The sequence below is a fragment of the Acartia tonsa genome, chromosome 9 (genome assembly GCF_053477335.1).
Source record: "Acartia tonsa isolate MP-2025a chromosome 9, ASM5347733v1, whole genome shotgun sequence".
NCBI classification, from domain to species: domain Eukaryota; kingdom Metazoa; phylum Arthropoda; class Copepoda; order Calanoida; family Acartiidae; genus Acartia; species Acartia tonsa.
The window spans coordinates 26,021,072-26,041,727 of NC_137268.1; the positions used below are offsets into that span (position 1 = coordinate 26,021,072).

Here is a 20,656-nt window from a genome sequence, read left to right on the forward strand (position 1 = left end):
ACCTACTGGTCCTGTGATGGTTTTAAGCTATTTTCTTTGGGAGTGGGACACCCCCAACCCCCAAAAATTGAAAATACCCCCCCCCCTTCAAAAAATTTGTTTTTCTTTTTTAAAACTAAAATTTAAAAAAGGGGGTTGTTTACCCCCCCCCCCCCAAAAAAAAAAAATACATTTTAATAACACAAAAATAGGTTGATCAAACCTCTTGGGGAAAAGCCCCTAGAGGCTAAGGGCGAAGCAGATAGTCATTATACTAAAGTAACAGGATGTTTTTATGTCTATGTGTTTGTTTGTACTGAAGTATCTCGCTAACCGCTGAACCGATCGAATTCTCCTTTACAGGGTAGCTTCTCATAGGTCCCGGGAAGGTTTATAACTATTTTGGGGGAGGGTACCACCACCCTCCCAAGAGTAATAATAATAAATCGAAATTTTAATTTTAAGTATAGAGACTCCTACGTAACATTGCGAAGTATCGTATAAAGAGACTCTTGCGAAACTTATTGTAAACTTGAACGTAACAAAAAAACAAACATTTAAAGTGCCACTAGAGGCTTCTAGGGGCGTAGCCGCTAGTTATATATAAAGTGATAAGCTTTTTTGTTTGTAATGAAGGATCTCACTAACCGCTGAACCGATTTAGTTTTCCTTTTAAAGGAATCTTCAAATATGTCCTAGGATGGTTTTAGGCTATTTTATTTCCAGACTTATGTCTTGAGATAGTTTTTGGTTATTTTTGCCCTTTCCTACCTCTTGAAATACAGAGCCCCTGGCATCTAGGGGCGCAGCAGCTAGTCTACTTTATAACTCACCAATGCTTTCCATTTGAAGTTATTTTGATTCTAATATAATTTCTTATGTAAAAATACTATTTCCTCAGTTGGTTTTAATGACAGATGGATTTCTAGTTGTTTTATATCTTGGCCTAATTTATTCTACACTTGTTTAAAGACATCAAGATTATTCCTGAATTTGAAGGTATTCCACAGAATGAGCAATTTCATCACCTTTAGCACCTCCAGCTACAACTAGCACTTAAATAAATGAGTTAAGCTTTATGTAATTTTAGACTTATTCCCTTGATAACTTGTAAATGATTTTACCTTGTTGATTTTCCAAAATAAAACTAGCACAGCCATGATCAAATCTAAATTAAAATTCTAACAATGTTTTCAGAAAAATCTTTTAAACTTTAGTTAAGTTTCTTGATTCCTCCCATGATAATAGTTTTTTTCTCTCCAATTTTTCAATATTTCAATCTTTATCTTTCCTTAGTAAGGGATAAGAAAATTATTCATAATTCATTTTCAATATTCTCACACCCTTACTACCCCTCCTTTTTTGGCCTCTCAAACAAACGTGCCAAAATAGTTGCTTTGAGTAGAGCAAATTTCCTCAACCTTTATTTGTGGTAGTAATAAAAGTGGTAATGGGAATTAAAACTGGAAATATTGCTTATTAACAGGATCATTTCCAGACTGGCAGTGGCCAGGATTATGCATAAGTTGCTTGCAACCAGGAAAGTTAAATGTTGATGACTCCAGAAATAATACTTGTAATGCTAGATCCAAAAATCTTGTAATAATCCCAGGAACCATTCATTATCAGCAGTATTTTACCATGAACAGCAGTTGACCCCAATAATTATCTCTTTCTGCATTCTTCCTGTTGAGAGATGGCAAGGTTGTCTATGACATGTCTCTAGGTTTCCATGACTCCACTGTAGCCTTACCTTTCCTTGTTGAGAGATGGCAATGTTGTCCATGACATGTCTCCAGGTTTCCATGACCTAACTGTATCCTTACCTTTCCTTGTTGAGAGATGGCAATGTTGTCCATGACATGTCTCCAGGTTTCCATGACTCAACTGTATCCTTACCTTCCCTTGTTGAGAGATGGCAAGGTTGTCTATGACATGTCTCCAGGTTTCCATGACTCCACTGTAGCCTTACCTTTCCTTGATGAGAGATGGCAATGTTGTCCATGACATGTCTCCAGGTTTCCATGACCTAACTGTATCCTTACCTTTCCTTGTTGAGAGATGGCAATGTTGTCCATGACATGTCTCCAGGTTTCCATGACCTAACTGTATCCTTACCTTTCCTTGTTGAGAGATGGCAATGTTGTCCATGACATGTCTCCAGGTTTCCATGACTCAACTGTATCCTTACCTTCCCTTGTTGAGAGATGGCAATGTTGTCCATGACATGTCTCCAGGTTTCCATGACTTAACTGTATCCTTACCTTCCCTTGTTGAGAGATGGCAATGTTGTCCATGACATGTCTCCAGGTTTCCATGACTCTACTGTATCCAAAGCATTTCCCTCCCCTTGACCACCTAAGTAATTTTATAGATTCAGTCACATTTATAGAAGTAAATATTTTGTATTTTGAAATATCTTCTAGAGTACTGACACCCACCCCCTCCCTTCCTTTTTTTTGAAAATTGAAATATAAGGGGAGGGGGTTAGTTTTTTGTTAGTTTTTAGTTTGTTATGGTCAAGTTATTAAGGTTATATTTATACTGAGTGCCCTGTAGAAAAAAAAAACAACTAACCCTTCTCAATTTTTATTTTATTTCAAAAATAAGGTGGGTTGTATCAGTGTTCAACAGACCCTTTGTGTGTAAACCAAGTAAAGATACGTTTGTAATCAAATTATTGATCAACTGTTTTTTACTACAAACATTTATGATATCATATAGTCGTTTTCCTGTCTATACGTGAGAAAACTGTAGGCAACAAAATATTGTTTATTACTAACTGATTAAATAACCTGTAATATAGATAGTTCCATCTATTACACTTGCACAAGCGCTAGTCCTGAAGACAAATCAACAAAAATTATATTCATAAGATATAAAATAGAAACTATCACTATAAGTTTTAAAAATTATATGTCCTTACCTTGCAGAGGTAAGATTAGTTTGATGTGTCCATTGTTTATCCTCCACATTTAGCATGAGATTGATATTTTTAGGACTATTTTCCCATCCACCAAGTAAATAAATATTAGAACCAATTGTAGCCTAAACATTAGTACATTTGTAAAGAGTTGTTGCAGAGTTATTAGAACAATTGCATTACCTTTGCAGAATTTTTCATCCTTTCAGGCATTTTAAATCCATTGTCCCATATTTTTTGTTTAATATCCATTGTGTTACAGATACTGTTTATTATTCCAGGTCTATTAATAGAAAATGATAGCTAGCATAATCTGTCAAACCTTAAGAATAAATCTCTAATGATAAAAATTAAATGGAACTTTTATTACCATACCTGACATGTCCCCCACAGATGACTATTTTGTCTTCACTCATGAACACCATATGGTCATAGATGCCCTTTGGCAAATTGGGTAAAATATCAGGAGTAAGATCACAGCTACCAGCCCTGAATAAATTCTGTATCCCATAAATCTTTTAGGAAATAGATATAAAGAATAATTTTTAAAGGAACCATGCAAGAAATACCACGCTTTAACTGATGAAAGACTGCCACGAGTAGACCCAATACCACAAATTTGAAGCCTTCAGCTTCTATAACAAAAAAGTTCTATGCATTTTAAAATGACATTTTATATACAATGAAAATTTTGAAAGAATTACAATGCTAATGTTAGAAATTATGAAATTAAACTACGTGGCCTAGAAACAAAATTATAAGCTTATTTTTGTCATAAATTTAGCATGCCAGTAACTGATAATGTTTATACAATAAAACACTCTTCTTTATAGTCAAAATCATTAAAAAAATTCAGTTTATATTGCGTTGTATTGAGAGTACTGTAGCGTGAGAATGCCAGCCTCTAGGATTTCCAGCCAATCAGAAGCCTGAGTCTACGCTAAGTCCGCTGAACAACCAATCACAGCTAAGCATCTGTATTAATTACATTAGTTTAATTTTTTCCCGCTATGATTTTACGCTTTCAAACGCAATTTAAACCGAATTTTTTAAAGACATTTTAACTATAAAAGGGGGCGTTTTTATTGCAATAATGTTATCGGTTACTGGCAGTCTAAAATTCTGACAAAGATAAGCTTTTAAATTTGCTTCCTGACGACGTAATTTAATATTGAAATTTTCTTTTAGTACAATGAAAATCTTTCAAAATTTCCATTGTACTAAAAGAATCATTTTGAAATGTCTGTAACTTTTTTGTTATTGAATCTGGAGGCTTCAAATTTTGGGTATTGGGTCTACTCGTGGCAGGCTTTAAGCAGTTAAAGCGTGGTATTTCTTGCAGGGTTCCTTTAATGGTTGGGAGGACAGCTCTTTATACCTTGAATCTATTATACTTAACTAATTCAATAATGCTTGCTAAAAGGGGTAATTGCACAAAATGCATTTAAACTGGAATTTAGTAAACTACATATTTTTTCCTGTTTAATGGTTTCAACTACAGCTATAGGGCATATATGTGAAAGAATTTCAAATTTCTACCATGTAGTTTTAAAAATATCAAGACTTGAAAATCATTTTCTTATTATATATACAACTTAAATGGCTGTGTTATTTATTCAAAAACAGCATGCTGGCTATTTTAGTTGTGCCTAATTGTTTAATATTAATTGTAATAAAATATTGCATATATTACATGTTGCTTTGAATTATGCTTGCAATCATTTTCTGAAATGCAATTATTCCTTTAGAATATTTATCTTTTTTTTTTGGTACAATTGTTTATTACCTACCAACCAGTTCCATGCTTCTTTCATTGGATAAGAATTGATTTCTGCCCCCAGTTAGAAGGTAGCTCATACTCTCTAGCACTGGGGCTTTCACAGTTGTGGTGGATGTTGTAATTGTTGTAGTAATAATAGAAGATGTAGTTGGTGTTGAAGAAGCTGTTGCAGTTGTTGTCATCATATTGGTTTCTGGTATTGGTGTTGTGGTTGTAGCTGTAAATGTGATGATATTTGTTGCTGTTGTAATTGTAGTTGTCGATGTTGTTGAAGTAGTCATTGCAATGATAATTGTAGTAGATTTTGTTGTTGTAGTTGAGGTGCTTGTTGTAGTTAAAGTTGTAGTAATTGTAGTTAGGGTTGTTGTAGTTGTAATTAAATCTGTCAAAATTGCCATAGTTACTGTTGTTGCAAAAGTAGTATTTGTAATAAAATTTTCTGTTGCAGTCATTTCAGTACTTAAGACTGTAGTATCTTCAGTTGCTGGTTCTATAAATGCAACTGTTTCTGTAATAATTGTTGGTGTCATAGATAATTTAGTATCTTCTGGAGTAGATGTTGGTTCGATTATTGTTGAATCTTCTGTATCAGTGAATGTTGTGCTTGATGATAAAGCTGTTGTTGTTAATTCTGTTGGCTTTATTGTTGAAGTAGATGATGTTAGAACTTCTGTTGTTAATTCTGTTGATGTAACTGTTGTGGTTACTGATGGGAAATCATAAAAATCAAAGTAAAAGTTACCCTGGCCATGGTCGTAGTTATTACCATAATCATATGAGTAATCATTTCCTAAACAAGGTCCTTGTAAAACATTGACTTAACTTTTTAATTTGGAAAAAAAATAAAGATTTAAGCTAAGAAATATTTTTATAATTGACTAGGTACAACACATGTTTTACAACTTTCCTAAATGTGGCACATAATAATCTTGAATTGGAACATTTGTTGTTGTATCAACATTGTCTTTTAATGAATTGTTTGCATCATTCACAATTATTTCATTTTTAGTTTTATCTTTGTCAATGGTATTTGGCACTTCAATTGAGCCCAAAGTATTAACATCTTTATTAATAAAAGTACTGCTTTTAACAATATTGGTGTTACTGGAATTGGAACTCAGTTTTCTTTTTAATATTTTCTTGCACCACCCCCTAATACAAATATATCCAGTAGGGCATGGGTTGTATATTTTGTGACATTCAGGATGGCATAATCCATTAAAACAAAAGTAATGGTCTGGACAATCTTTGTTTTTAGTGCAAACAGATGTGGTGATTGTAGTGCTTTCTGGGTTGAAAGTATCTAAATTTAACATCCTATTTGAAACCTTTTGATCTGGAAGTACTCTTAGTAACCTGTTAGTTATGTTAAAGAGTAATTGAGACATACTTTCTGTGGTTGAAGGTGGGTTAATGTTTGGTGTCATACTGCTTGTAAAGTCTTTAGAAGAAGTGTTTGATGCATTACAATTTTGATCAGTACAAGGCTCTTTTGTCACTTGATCATCATTTGTTACCTGTTGTGTAATTAGGATTGGTTCTTTGGGTGTTGAAGTAATAGGTTCTGTTGACATTTCAACTATAGCTCTTGAGGACATTACAAGCAAGGGTACTTGTGGCAGTGTTGTTACTGAACTTTTGGTTGATTGAAAACTAATTAATGGTTGTTCAGTAATATTTTCAGGAGGATTTGCTGATAATATTTTAGGTGGTTGCACAAAAACAATATTAGGATGAATTACATTTATTTTGTTACACAATCCAGTTTGGCATGAAAAGCCAACTGGACAAGGATTATACAAATCATGACAAATAGCTTCACATTTACCAGCAAAACAAAAATAACCAGACTTGCATTGGAAATTTTCATCACAATTATTATTATTTGAATCAGCAACTACTTTTAGATCATCATTCTTACTAGGACCTGATGGAAGAATGATAATGATTACATTTTTGATAGCGTTTGGGGTTGAATTATCGTTTTGATTTTCAATAGGGATGAGTTTATTTAGAGGTTGTTTCTGTGAAAACGACTCTCCAAATGGGTTGATAAATACTGTCCAAAAAGGATTATTAGCTTCAACATGCTGAATTAGGCTTGAAAATGGTTTTAGATTTATATTGTCAATTTGATCTGTATTAGAATTATCAACTTGAGGTTTATTACTAATTTTCAAATCAGGATTGCCAATTTCATTCAGGATAGTGTTTGGTACTAACCTCTGGAGTAAATTACTCCTCCCTGATTGATCTTCTTGGGAGAGAGATTGTAGATTTGTTTGCTTATTCAACAAAATATTTGATATCCATTCTAAAAGTCGTGATTTTGAACCTGAAATCAATAATTTGTTTTGTCCTTTGTTTTTCAAAAAAGATGATAATGGTTCATCAACATTTAAAGTTGGTAAATTTAACTCTATTGAATTAGGAAGAACTAAAATTATATTATGATTTGGATTGTTTATATTTTGAAATAAAATATCTTTGTCTGATATTGAATCTTGGTGATTTTGTCGTAATAACTTGATTATTTGTGGAGAACTCAATTTTTCATTTAATGCAGACAATCTTTGAGAAACTGGTGGTAATTTTATGTTACCATTGTCTTGTAACTGGACATTTCTTTGATCATCATCTAGAAATTTGGAACCAAGGACTTCAATAATATTTTGTAAAATGTTTGAATTTGAACTGTGTTTTAAATCTTGTCCAAGAATTCTATCTGCCATGTTACTTGGCATAACAAGAACTAAATCAAATATATCATTTGTCATTCCAATATTGTTTGAAGCAGGTTTTTCCATTAGTGACTGTGGTTGGTTTAGTTTAATTGAATTAACAATCAGATTTATCAAAGGACTTGATTCATCTTTGAAAGCAGATTGCTTTGGAATATCAGTTATCCTTTCAGTCATATTTTCAGCTATTTCTTCTAACTGCATTTTACTTTTTGCATCGGTATTTTCAGCAGAAGACGCAGATTTAAAATCCTTTGTCAACATTTCAGGAATATTTTGAATAATATTAGTATTTGAACTATTTATATCAGAAATAAAATTATCAACTTCATTTCTTTGATCCATAATTTGATTACGTTTTGCATGTTTTCCACTTTTTAAGTCAGATTTTAAAGAATTTAAAATAAAATTTATCAAGGATTGAGAATTTGATACAATGTTTTTGTCTTCATTTTGTGGTAACTCAACAGAATTTTGATTATTAGATTTAAACATTTGCTGAAAATCTTCTAAACCATCCATGTCAGAAACATGGTTATCTTCTTTTGTGTCAGAAGTATCTAATTCTTTAATGGGTACAGTAGCTTGATCACCTTTTGAATCAGGATTTAATGAATTGACAATTAGATTCACAAATGGTTCTGATTTATTCAGCATAGCCATTGGAATTTCAGTAGTTTTAGGTCTTGTTTTATTGTTTTTAATTTCATTTACATTTAGGATGTTATTTACTTTGGGTTTAGGTTTGACTTTATGTAACCAGCCATGAATGTGATGGATATTCCACTTTTTAATGGTTCTTTTGTTCCAAGCATTATTATTTGATGAATTTTTATGATAAGTGCTACCAAAAGTTGAAGACATCAAGCCTATAAAAATTTAAAAAAAACTGATTTAAAAAAAATTAAAACAACCTAAAGTACAACATTTGACTGTGTTTTGAACTGAATTGTATATTTGGATAATCACAAGTTAGAATTTTATTAAAGACTTCTTTATATGACCAACCTTAGCCACAAAAGCAAAAACATGGAACTTGGTAGGAGGATGTGAGATAAAAACTTTGAAAGCTAACGTTTTTGAGGAATTATATTGAACTAACTTCTACAAAAATATGAGTACCTACTCAAATGATTTACATTTAGCATTAGGTTTGACCTTAATAAAATACTTGATAAATAGTTTAATTTTTAATGAATTTGCTTCAAATAAAAGTATAATCTATTAAAAGATTACAAAAAATCCATTACAGGGTAGCTTCTCATAGGTAGTGGGAAGAGTTAATCAATTTGTGTGAGGTTACCACCACCCTGCCAAGAGAAATTGCTCCTAAACCCCCCCCCCCCCAAAAAAAAAAAAAAAATTTGTTTTTCTTTTTGAATCTAAAATATAAAATTGGGTTATCGAATTCAACTCCCCCCTTACCCTCCTCAATTGCCCCTAGAGGCCTATGTAAAAATTTCACATTACCATAGAACAGAAGGATTGTTATGACAACGGATCTCATCTTCAAGCTATCACATTTTTATCAATGCCAGTGTTAAGTTCAAAAATTGTTTTGATAATAAAAATAAGGAGGAGACTAGCTTCTGTATAGTTAACACTAATACATTATTATATAATTCATTATTTAATATAGCTTTAGAAGTAATGCTTTTGTACAATGGTTTGTGACTGTACAAACACACAACACAAAAAAAATTATGAACAAATCATGAATTATTTATAAGAATCTCATTGGTATTTAGCATTTGGATTATAATATTTTAGTATTTAACTATTATAATTTTGCAATCACTACTTTTTAAAACTTATATTTTTTATACAGATGCAGAAATACCAAAACATACATTCATAAAATTAGAGAATTTAAATTTTTAAAAACCTATATCTGTCTGTTCTTAATGGAATTGATTTTATTTCATTTCTTTGAATAACCTTTTACTTGTTTATGCCAGAGAGAGAAAGTAGACAAATAGAGAGTAAGAGTGTTTATTACTTCACTAGTCCCTAAAGTTTTACGATAACGTTTTCTTATTCGTAGGCTTAATAGCTTTGGTGAATTTTAAATTGCTTTATTAAGTTGAGTGTTCAAACGTTTCAACCACTAATATTAATCTACAGAGGGGTAATTTTGTGTTTCATCATTGCAGATCAATTTATCGGCCATTGTCTAATCCTTATAGATCCCTGTGTTTATGCACCTCTGTTTGAATGGAAACAATAGGTTGTTGAAAATATTTTACTCGTGTACAGAAGAATTATCAAACATTTATTGCCAATTAAAAGAGTAAAGCACATCTAAAATATTTCACAGTGAAATAAGAAATAGAATAAAGGTTGATAAGTTGATAAAACCCATTAAATAGTATACTTTTGATAGCCGGTAAATCTTATGTATGCTAGGAATATATATAGAATAAACAAATTTCAATCCGATGTCAGAAATAATGATGTATTGATAAAATTATATTAGTATTTAGCTCAACACTTGTAATGGATATAGAATACGTGGATATATTGACTAAAAAAATTTGTCGTTAATTTAGGTTGCTAATATGAACCTCATTTATTTGCTTGTTTGTTCATACAATAGGAGGGTAGGGAAATGGGGGAGGTTATTGTTATTTAAGCCAGCTGGGAGTATCACTATATTAGAGTAGATGAAAATCTGGTGCAACATCCAAGTTATTATATATCGATTCCTAAAGTTTACTTTATTCTATTTTAATTCAGATGAATGTTAAAAATGTAGTTTTATTGAAATCACCTCCTGAAGAAGGGGAAAAGGAATAGAAAACTATATGATAATAACAGCTGCTTATTTTTAGGGTAGCCTTTATTCTGGCGCGGCGTCTGAAAATAAAAACAAGGATGGAAACATCCTTAAGTAGCGAAGCACAAAAAATCAAGGATCGACAAACGGACATAGTGGTTTATAGGGGAAATGTTAAGAGATCATAAATCGAAAATAGATTGTATGAAGTCACTAATCTTTTTAATCTTAGAAGATGTTTTAATGTTTTTTTTTCTAGCATGACTGATAGACCAAGTAAATATTTATTGATATAGGGAATCTTCTTAAAATAGTCTCGTCTATCCTGAATAGCAGAAACATACAAAGTGAATCATAGAGTAGCTTCGTTACCCAAAAACGCATAGGTAGGCTTTGGATGCAAATAAACAAAACTTTTAGTAAATTACTTAATTATGAGGCTTCAGTTATATTTTTGGAACCAATCCGTACTTTTCAACTGCGGATGATCAATGGATGCTGCGGAATTGTAACTGATGAAGCTAACCTGACATAAGATAAACAATTAAAACTTCACAAGATGAGTTTTAGATTATAAGCATTATATAGGGATAGTTTTTTGCTCTGGCTAAAGAAGCTTCATGACTTTTCACCTATAGTTTTCTATGATGACAGGATAAATACTGCGAATACCTTGAATCCAGAGGTCACAAAGTACAACTAGTTCCAGTTATACAGTTTATCTTCAATAATAAACAGGTTAGATTATCTACATATAATTTAAGTGCCCAGGGAAATATTTAGATTTTCAATCCCACATTCAGTCTAGGTCCTTTCTTACAAAAATTTCCTAATTTGCTTGCTTCTACGCTGTCAAATGCATGATCAAAAGTGTATATATGAAATCTGTATTCTCAGGGATTTTAAGGAATAATACAATGTAAGATTAAATATACGTCCACAATGATGATAGACAAAATGATCCCTTGTGTAGATTGAAATAATTGGTTGAAAAGTAAGGTGAAAAATACTAGTTTTAATCAACCTATCAAGATTTAATAACTTAAAAGTACTTAACCAACAAATGGGAGAACGGTGTAACAATACTTTGGGTACTAGTTTAATTTACAGTAAATGTTCCACTTTTACCAGATTATTGGTTGTCATACCTTAACATTTTTGTTAGTCATACAAAGCAATGAGTTTTTTTCTGTCTGAAGCTTGAGATTTTAACAACCACTGAACTGATTGAGTTGTTCTTAGAGATGTTTTAAGTTTATTTAGATTTAAGCCTGTCCCCTTTTTATCACGTTGAAAATAGAGGCCAAGAGACGCATCGTTGGTTATAAAGAAAGTATTTACATTATAGAATCTACAAGAAGCATTAGAAAAGAAAGATAATTATGATGGAATTATTTTTACCAGCACCAGATCTGTTCAGGCTGTAGCACAAATTATAGGTAACAAAGATTAACTATAATCATTGATTCACTCACAATTTTTCAGAGCGAAGCTTTTCTATAATCAGGGTCGGTCCGTCTGGATAGCTTTTTTGGTTAACTTAGGCATGTTAGAATTGTCCTATCGATTTCAAACTTTGCATGGTGATTTCTGTATTAGTTATGTACGATTTAGAAAGCTTAGTAACTCAATAATCGTTACTAGAATGTCCGTACGTCCATTTTAAACAATGTTATAAGTGAAGCATCTCTATAATCAAGTCCTAAATATTTAAGTATGTCCTTAAACAGTATCCTGTATTTAATCAGTTTTTGAACGAATTTACTTACAATTTTGTTTCGACTTTTTTACGTTTATCTTCTGATTATTTAGTTTTGACACTCTATAAGTAAAAATGTTAGCTTGTCCTACCTTTTCAGAGCTTCGCTTTTATGGATGTTGTCATCCTTATTTTTCAAAAACCAACCATTTTCGGAAGAATCCACTTGATCTAAAGATAATATCCTGTAACTGCAATGTTAAACACTATTCATCTAATATTAAATGTAGGTTCAGAAAAATGCATACAGGACAAAGATATATTTGTTGTGGGTGAGACTACTCAGAAAATTGTTAAGGTTAAAATTTTGATAAATATCAAAGAAAATAATTTCACTATTTATATAAATGTCTAAAACTTTCTATTTTTCTAATATGATATTAATATTTTATGGCAATTTTTTATAGTTTTTATTGGAATTTTAATAAGTTCTAAAAGAGCTTGCATAAAAAGTTTATTATATTTTGTCACAGCTTATACCAACAATGAAATTAATTCAGGAAAAAATCCCGAAACTTATACGTATTTTCAGCTGTAGCTGGGCGCAACACATAGTAAAATTTACGACCTCTCCATCTGCCCCCCAAATATTATTTTAGATTTTTTTTGCTTGTTGGTTATACCTCATTCCTGCTGTTGACAACCACCTTGTGTAAAAATTTGTTTAAAGATTAGGTAACTATTAATATTATATTTTAAGTCAAAATATTTTGTTAGGAAAAGCTTGGACGTGAGAGTCTTGGTTCCAGCACAGGGTCTGCAGATGCATTGGCGGATTTTATCATTCATCATTACAGGAATTCATATTTATACATGATATGTTATTTTTGGCAATTTTTGCATTATAGGAGTGTAGATTGATTTTAATAAGGTAGATGGATAAAAACTCCCAAAATAAATATGAAATTAAAAACATAGTTCGAGTAAGAAGTCATTTTTGTTTCCAGCCAGTTCTATAGCAAAGGATAATATTTCTAGTCAATTAGGTATAGTTTTAAATTTAATCTTATCCTTTTATAAAAGTAACAGGATGTAGGTAAGTCTGAGTGTCTGCTTGTACCGAAGGATCGCGCTAACCACTGAGCCGAATGGTTCTCCTTTACAGCGGATCTTCTTATAGGTCCTGTGACTGTTTTTAGCTATTTTGGGAGAGGCACGACCACCCTCCCAAGAGAAATCGGCCCTAGGACAAATAACCCCGTCCTAAAAAACTTTTTACTTTTCTTTCTAAAACAAAAAGGTTTGGGGCTTCGACTCACCTCCAACCCCTCCCACCAACCTAAAGTGCCAAAAGAGGCTTATAGAGGCGTAGCCGCTAGTTTATCATAAAGCATTAAGAACATTTGTTTGTTAGTTTAGATCTCGATAACCACTGAAGCGATCAAGTTTTCAATTTTAAAATTAGGTTTAGAAAGACTTGGTAGGTATTATGTCTCATGTCTCCTTCCTTCCTCTTCCATACAAAGTTATTAATAAGAATTTTAAACATTTTAATTCATATAAACAGCATTTTGTATTTAGAAAAGAATGGGCACAGTGTAACTAGAATCGACTGTTATGAAACTATAGAAAATGAAAATCTAAAAGAGCAGTTGGAAAATTTACAGGTGAAACATATTTTTAGCCAGCATCAAATGCTTTGCTAAAATCACATTTACATTATAAAATCATACTACTCTGATAAATACAATTTTGATATTTCAACAAAATCATAATTACTCCAAACCGCTAGATACAAGTTCATTTTTTTGTCGAATATCATGTTCCACACAAACTTTTGAAGGATTGCTACCTTATTAGTTAAATGCACTTCATGGAAATGAGAACCTCATCAGTTAAGCGGTTCGCGAGATCCTTCTTTAGACACTCTGATAGCCACCATATTACTTTTATATAAGGATAACCTTATTATACAAATATTCAGTATTTTTAAGAGTAATGATTTTACAAATTTTTTTTATTTAGGTTGAAAATTGTCTAGAGCCACAAATATTTGTATTCTTCAGTCCATCAGGAGTTGATTATGCATGCAGATATATACAAACAAGTCACAGAACAAGGATATTTGTATCCATAGGAGAGACAACTAAACAAGCTTTGGCGAATAAGAATATTAATGATGTTATTTCAGCTAAGAAACCTACACCTCAAAGTTTATGTGATGTTATTGATAATTTATAAATCTAGCTAATTATTTAAATTTTATAATAATGTAATAATATTTTAGTAGCTAAACTACTTTACAATAATTATGTTTCATTGTTAGTCGATTTAAGAGAAAATCTGGACCTTTTGTTACACATTTTCTCTTTACAAATCGAAATCATTTACGAGATTATAGGCCTTATTAAACTTTGCTATTATTGAAATGAATTGTTGAATTAGTAAATGTAACATTGTTATGATATTGTATAAATTTCTATATTGATTTATGTATGTAGTAACTATTTTTTTTCTTTTTTAAAGATGACAACATCCATAAGAAGCAAAGCTGTCAAAAATGTAAAAATGAAGAAGAATAATTAACAGACGGAAATAATGAGTTGTAGAGTATCTATCTTAAATAATAGAAAAGAAATTTGATGTCATTTAAAGCGATAAAGATAGACTGTCGTACCTAATAAGTTATAAATGTTTAATAACATAGTGTATTCAAGGAAAAAACATAAGAAAAAACAATAAAAGTAAGTTTCTAAATCAAGATTGTCCAACATAGGCCAAAAATGCCTAAAAATCCCATTTCCGCAGGGTTTTCTCACCTAACCTAAAAATAAAAGAAATTGGATTTTTTTCATTTAGATGTAGTACCTATTGGACTAGGCTTATGTACCAAGTTTCAAGAATCTATCTCAATATTTAGACCATTTTTCTCACTGTTTAAGTTTAGATGTCATTACGCCCCCCCCCCCCTTATCTTCAATATAAATTTACATAATTACAAAGGAGTAAAAGGAATATTTAAATATCAAAATAAAATTTACAGAATATTAAATTTCATTGTAATTTAGTGTTAGTTAAATCAATATCAGTCCTTAAGCAAACAATTACATTAGATAACTTTTTTTCTTTAAAAATCTCCTATGGAAAACAAGGATAATAATAAGCACACAAAATAGTATCAAGGTAACTTGTCATTGAAAACAAGAAGAAAAATTAAATTCAACCAAGGATGACATTATCCAAAAACGTGGTTGTCAACTAATCAGATGGACAGATATGCGTATGTATATAAAGTAATCTAAACGAAAATTCAGTGTATATCCTAAGATTTACTTAAATATAGATTGATTTTATTAACTTATTTATTTAAAAACTTGATTATAGAGAAGCCCTGCTTTTAATATTATACCTAAACGTCATAGCAATCCACTTTCTTAAAATAAAGGGAATAGGATAATTATGTCATATAAAATTTGGGGTATAGTTCCTTTCGTGGCAACGCCCCTTAAGGGACTATTCTTCGTATTTTTAAAATGGCTGTTATAGGTTATTTTAGGTTAGGTTATATTGGGTTAGGTGATTGCCCCGCAGGGTTAGAGCCCCCCGCAGGGGTTAGAAATAGGAGAAAAGCTGCTGTGAAAATACGAAGAATCGCTCCTTAAGGGGCGTTGCCACGAAAGGGACCATAACCAAAATTTGTATTTAAAAGAGCTTAAAATTTATCGTGTTAAAATTAGACATTCCTGATAATAATTATAGAGTTACTACATTTTCTATATTGTTCCTTTAAGTAATAAAATAAATAATCTTACCAAGTTTGAAATCTATATTACAATTCTAACATGCCTAAATTAACGATTAGATCTATCATATTGTACAGACGAACCGATCCTAATTATAGAAAAGCTACGTTTAGAAAAATTACAGAATATTGAATTTCTTAGAAACCTTGGATTAGGTAAATCAAAGTTATCAGTTCATAAACAAACAGTTCAATTAAATCAACTTAAAAAACGATTATAAAAAAACAAGGAAAACATATAGCATATTAAGTAGTGGCTGATTTTTTAAGGGGTTGTGCGAAGCCTATCCTAAAATTAGACACCTTTCTTATGTTTAAAGAGGGTTATGCCTGTTTACCCTGACACTTCCTTTGGCTTTATTAATGAGGGGGGGGTAATAGAGGGGTGTATACTAAGGGATATAAGTTTTCCGGAATTTTAATGTAGGGAGTAGATTTGAAATCTGCATCAAATTTTAAGGATTTTTTATAAAATTCATTTTTTGTATAATTCTTTATCTAAAAGCGGAAATACAAATTAAGTTAATTAATTTTGGCACCCGTGATTGGTGGATTTAAAAAATCTGCGCTCTGATTGGATGTCGTACATCATTCAACCAATTAGAGCGCAGGTAGTTTAAAATCCAACTATCCTATTGGTCAAAATTAATTAACTTAAAATGTATTTCCGCTTTTAGATAAAGAAATATACAAAAAACGAATTTTATAAAAAATCCTTAAAAGGAGGATGTGCTTAAGGACCATTTGGGCAGGGGGGGGGGTTTACTCGAGAACCCTTAGAGCTAGAGGGAGCTAATTTTGGATTTAAGCTTTATGGGGCCAAAGTTACTTTTAAAATTATCGTCGACCCCCCACCCCCCCCAAAAAAAAATTTTTTTGGGGGGGGTAAAAATTTTTTTTATTGCATTTCTCGCCGAATTAGGCAATTTGGAATCATTTGAGACCATGTTATTTTTTTCAAAAAATTTTCGCCTTACAAGCAACCCTGCGGGGGATTTTTTTCAAATTCTCGTTTATGAAGGTATATCTTAAATACAGTATGCTACTCTCTTAGTTTTAAAGATAATTGGATGAAATCTTTTTGATTGTGTCACTAATTACACCAAGTTTTGGTATCTTTAAAAAAAACGGCGGCGGAACCACCGCTCCCGCCGCCGCCGCCGTTTTCCGCCGCCACCAAAAAAGAAATTTTTTATTGCATTTCTCGCCGAATTAGGCAATTTGGAATCATTTGAGACCATGTTATTTTTTCAAAAATTTTTCCCCTAACAAGCAACCCTGCGGGGGGGACTTAGTCATTTTTTTCAAATTCTCGTTTATGAAGGTATATCTTAAATACAGTATGCTACTCTCTTAGTTTTAAAGATAATTGGATGAAATCTTTTTGATTGTGTCACTAATTACCCCAAGTTTTGGTATCTTTAAAAAAAACGGCGGCGGAACCGCCGCTCCCGCCGTACGCCGCCGTTTTCCGCCGCCACCAAAAAAGAAATTTTTTATTGCATTTCTCGCCGAATTAGGCAATTTGGAATCATTTGAGACCATGTTATTTTTTCAAAAATTTTTCCCCTAACAAGCAACCCTGCGGGGGGGACTTAGTCATTTTTTTCAAATTCTCGTTTATGAAGGTATATCTTAAATACAGTATGCTACTCTCTTAGTTTTAGAGATAATTGGATGAAATCTTTTTGATTGTGTCACTAATTACTTCAAGTTTTGGTATCTTTAAAAAAAAAACGGCGGCGGGACCGCCGCCCCCGCCGTCCGCCACCAAAAAATTGTTTTTTATTGCATTTCTTGCCGAATTGGGCAATTTGGAATCATTTGAGACCATGTTATTTTTTTCAAAACGGAAAACGGCGGCGGACGGCGGGAGCGGCGGTCCCGCTGCCATTTTTTTTTTTAAAGATACCAAAACTTGGGGTAATAAGTGACACAATCAAAAAGATTTCATCCAATTATCTCTAAAACTAAGGGAGTAGCATACTGTATTTAAGATATACCTTTATAAACGAGAATTTGAAAAAAATAGTAAGGGGAAAAATTTTGAAAAAAATAACATGAACTCAAATGATTCCAAATTGCCTAATTCGGCGAGAAATATAATAAAAAAATTTTTTGGTGGCGGCGGAAAAGGCGGCGGGAGCGGTGGTCCCGCCGCCGTTTTTTTTTAAAGATACCAATAGTTGGGGTAAGGGGGGGGGAAGTTTGTACAGTTATAGGATATGAAATTCAGTATAAAAGTTTGGGAGGGCTGTGTGGGCTTGTTTTTATAGTTATCAACCTAATTCTTTTTGTAGGCTCTCTTATATGACTGGATGTACACATAAAACTTTGAAAATTGAATTTCGGCACTTTCCTTCTTGGGGCTTGTGGAGCACAAAAACCCCCCAAACGCTAAAAATATGAGTTCTGAGCTTATTTTTAAAGATATCAACCTGATTTTTAAAAAATAATACTCTTTTAACAAAACTGAATCAACGAACCATTACAGATTTCATTTTGGGACTTTCCTTTTTAGGGCTTGTGGAGCACAAAAACCCCCAAACACTAAAAATATGAGTTCTGAGCTTATTATTAAAGATATCAACCTGGTTTTTTTAAATAATACTTTTTTAACATAACTGAATCAACGAACCATTACAGATTTCATTTTGGGACTTTCCTTCTTGGGGCTTGTGGAGCACAAAAACCCCCCAAACACTAAAAATATGAGTTCTGAGCTTATTTTTAAAGATATCAACCTGATTTTTTTAAATAATACTTTTTTAACATAACTGAATCAACGAACCATTACATATTTCATATTGGGACTTTCCTTCTAGGGGCTTGTGGAGCAAAAGATCCCCCCAAAACACTAAAAATATGAGTTCTAAGCTTATTTTAAAAGATATCAACCTGTTTTTTTAAAATAATACTTTTTTAACATAACCGAATCAACGAACCATTACAGATTTTATTTGGAACTTTCCTTCTAGGGGCTTGTGGAGCAAAAGACCCCCAAAAACTTAAAATAAGAGATCTAAGCTTATTTTTAAAGATATCAACCTGATTTTTTTAATAATACTTTTTTAACATAACCGAATCAACAAACCATTACAGATTTCATTTTGGGACTTTCCTTCTAGGGGCTTGTGGAGCAAACGACCCTTAAACCACTAAAAATATGAGTTCTGAGCTAATTTTAAAGATGTCAACCTGATTTTTTTTAAAGAAAACTTTCTTAACATACCTGAATTAAGGAACCATTACAGATTTCATTTCGGACTTTCCTTTAAGGGTCTAGTGGAGCAAAAGACCCCCAAAAACACTAAAAATATGAGTTTTGAGCTTATTTTTAAAGATATCAACCTGATTTTTTTTAAATAATACTTTTTTAACATAACCGAATCAACGAACCATTACAGATTTCATTTTGGGACTTTTATTCTTGTGATTTGTGGAGCAAAAGACCCCCAAAAACACTAAAAGTATGAGTTCTAAGCTTATTTTTAAATATATCAACCTGATTTTTTTTAAAATAATACTTTTTTAACATAATACTTTTTGGAGGTCTTTTGCCCCACTAGCTTCTGGAAGGATAGTCCCTAAATGAAATCTGTAAAAGTTACCAAGTTCGGTTATGTTAAAAAAGTGTTCTTAAAAAAATCAGGTTGATATCTTTAAAAATAAGGTCAGAACTAATATTTTAGTGTTTTGTGGTTCTTTTGCTCCACAAGCCCCTAGAAGGAAAGTCCCAATATTTTTAGTGTTTTGGGGGTCTTTTACTCCAGTAGACCCTAGAAGGAAAGTCCGAAATGAAATCTGTAATGGTTTCCTAGTTTGGTTATGTTAAAGAAGTATTGTTTTAAAAAATCAGGTTGATGTCTTTAAAAATAAGCTCAGAACTAATATTTTTAGTGTTTTGTGGTTCTTTTGCTCCAAAAGCCCCTAGAAGGAAAGTCCCAAAATGAAATCTGTAATGGTTCCCTAGTTTGGTTATGTTCAAAAAGTTTCCTTAAAAAAATCAGGTTGATATCTTTTAAAATAAGCTCAGAACTCATAGTTTTAGTGTTTTTGGGGGTCTTTTGCTCCACAAGCCCCTAGAAGGAAAGTGATGTCCCAAAATGAAATCTGTAATGGTTCGTTGATTCAGTTATGTTAAAAAAGTATTATTTTTAAAAAATCAGGTTGGTATCTTTAGAATAAGCTCAGAACGTATATTTTTAGTGTTTTTGGGGGTCTTTTGCTCCACAAGCCCCTAGAAGGAAAGTCCCAAAATGAAATCTGTAATGGTTCGTTGATTCAGTTAAGTTAAAAAAGTATCATTTTTTTAAAAATCAGGTTGATATCTTTAAAAATAAGCTCAGAACGCATATTTTTAGTTTTTGGGGGTCTTTTGCTCCACAAGCCCCTAGAAGGAAAGTCCCAAAATGAAATCTGTAATGGTTCGTTGATTCAGTTATGTTAAAAAAGTATTATTTAAAAAAAATCAGGTTGATATCTTTAAAAATAAGCTCAGAACTCATATTTTTAGCGTTTGGGGAGTTTTTGTGCTCCACAAGCCCCAAGAAGGAAAGTGCCAAAATTCAATTTTCAAAGTTTTATGTGTACATCCAGTCATATAAGAGAGCCTACAAAAAGAATTAGGTTGATAACTATAAAAACAAGCCCACACGGCCCTCCCAAACTTTTATACTGAATTTCATTTCCTATAACTGTACAAACTTCCCCCCCCCCCCTTAGTGACCCAGCCCAAAAGATTTCATCCAATTATCTCTAAAACTAAGAGAGTAGCATACTGTATTTAAGATATACCTTCATAAACGAGAATTTGAAGTCCCCCCCGCAGGGTTGCTTGTTAGGGGAAAAATTTTTGAAAAAATAACATGGTCTCAAATGATTCCAAATTGCCTAATTCGGCGAGAAATGCAATAAAAAATTTCTTTTTTGGTGGCGGCGGAAAACGGCGGCGGC

At 32.0% G+C, this 20,656-nt stretch overlaps 2 protein-coding genes and 1 long non-coding RNA gene across 4 annotated transcripts in view; 1 reads left to right on the top strand and 2 right to left on the bottom strand.

The window, feature by feature from the left end:
* LOC145328632 (uroporphyrinogen-III synthase-like) overlaps nt 1-14,390 on the top strand; it is an 18,750-nt gene extending 4,360 nt beyond the window's left edge. The window contains exons 2-9 of the mRNA XM_080172390.1: nt 10,160-10,211; nt 10,852-10,937; nt 11,548-11,638; nt 12,189-12,256; nt 12,676-12,753; nt 12,875-12,944; nt 13,480-13,565; nt 13,924-14,390. Of these exons, the coding sequence (XP_080028516.1) occupies nt 10,160-10,211; nt 10,852-10,937; nt 11,548-11,638; nt 12,189-12,256; nt 12,676-12,753; nt 12,875-12,944; nt 13,480-13,565; nt 13,924-14,139 (747 nt within the window). The 3' untranslated portion in view covers nt 14,140-14,390. The remainder of the gene's footprint in view (nt 1-10,159; nt 10,212-10,851; nt 10,938-11,547; nt 11,639-12,188; nt 12,257-12,675; nt 12,754-12,874; nt 12,945-13,479; nt 13,566-13,923) is intronic.
* Nucleotides 668-2,486, bottom strand: LOC145327798 (uncharacterized). Of its 2 annotated transcripts, none has more exons than XR_013882245.1 (3): nt 2,244-2,486; nt 1,104-1,147; nt 668-1,034 (listed from the first exon to the last, which is right to left on the bottom strand). It is a non-coding gene; the product is annotated as an uncharacterized LOC145327798 (long non-coding RNA). The 2 variants fall into 2 exon arrangements; XR_013882244.1 differs by having other exon boundaries at nt 2,171-2,486.
* On the bottom strand, nt 2,758-8,539 carry LOC145327462 (uncharacterized). The gene is made up of 5 exons (XM_080171010.1): nt 4,689-8,539; nt 3,278-3,391; nt 3,086-3,185; nt 2,906-3,027; nt 2,758-2,821 (listed from the first exon to the last, which is right to left on the bottom strand). The coding sequence occupies exons 1-5, from the start codon at nt 5,210-5,212 to the stop codon at nt 2,758-2,760; spliced, it is 924 nt and encodes a 307-aa protein (XP_080027136.1). The 5' UTR covers nt 5,213-8,539.
* Nucleotides 14,391-20,656: the final 6,266 nt, after the last annotated feature.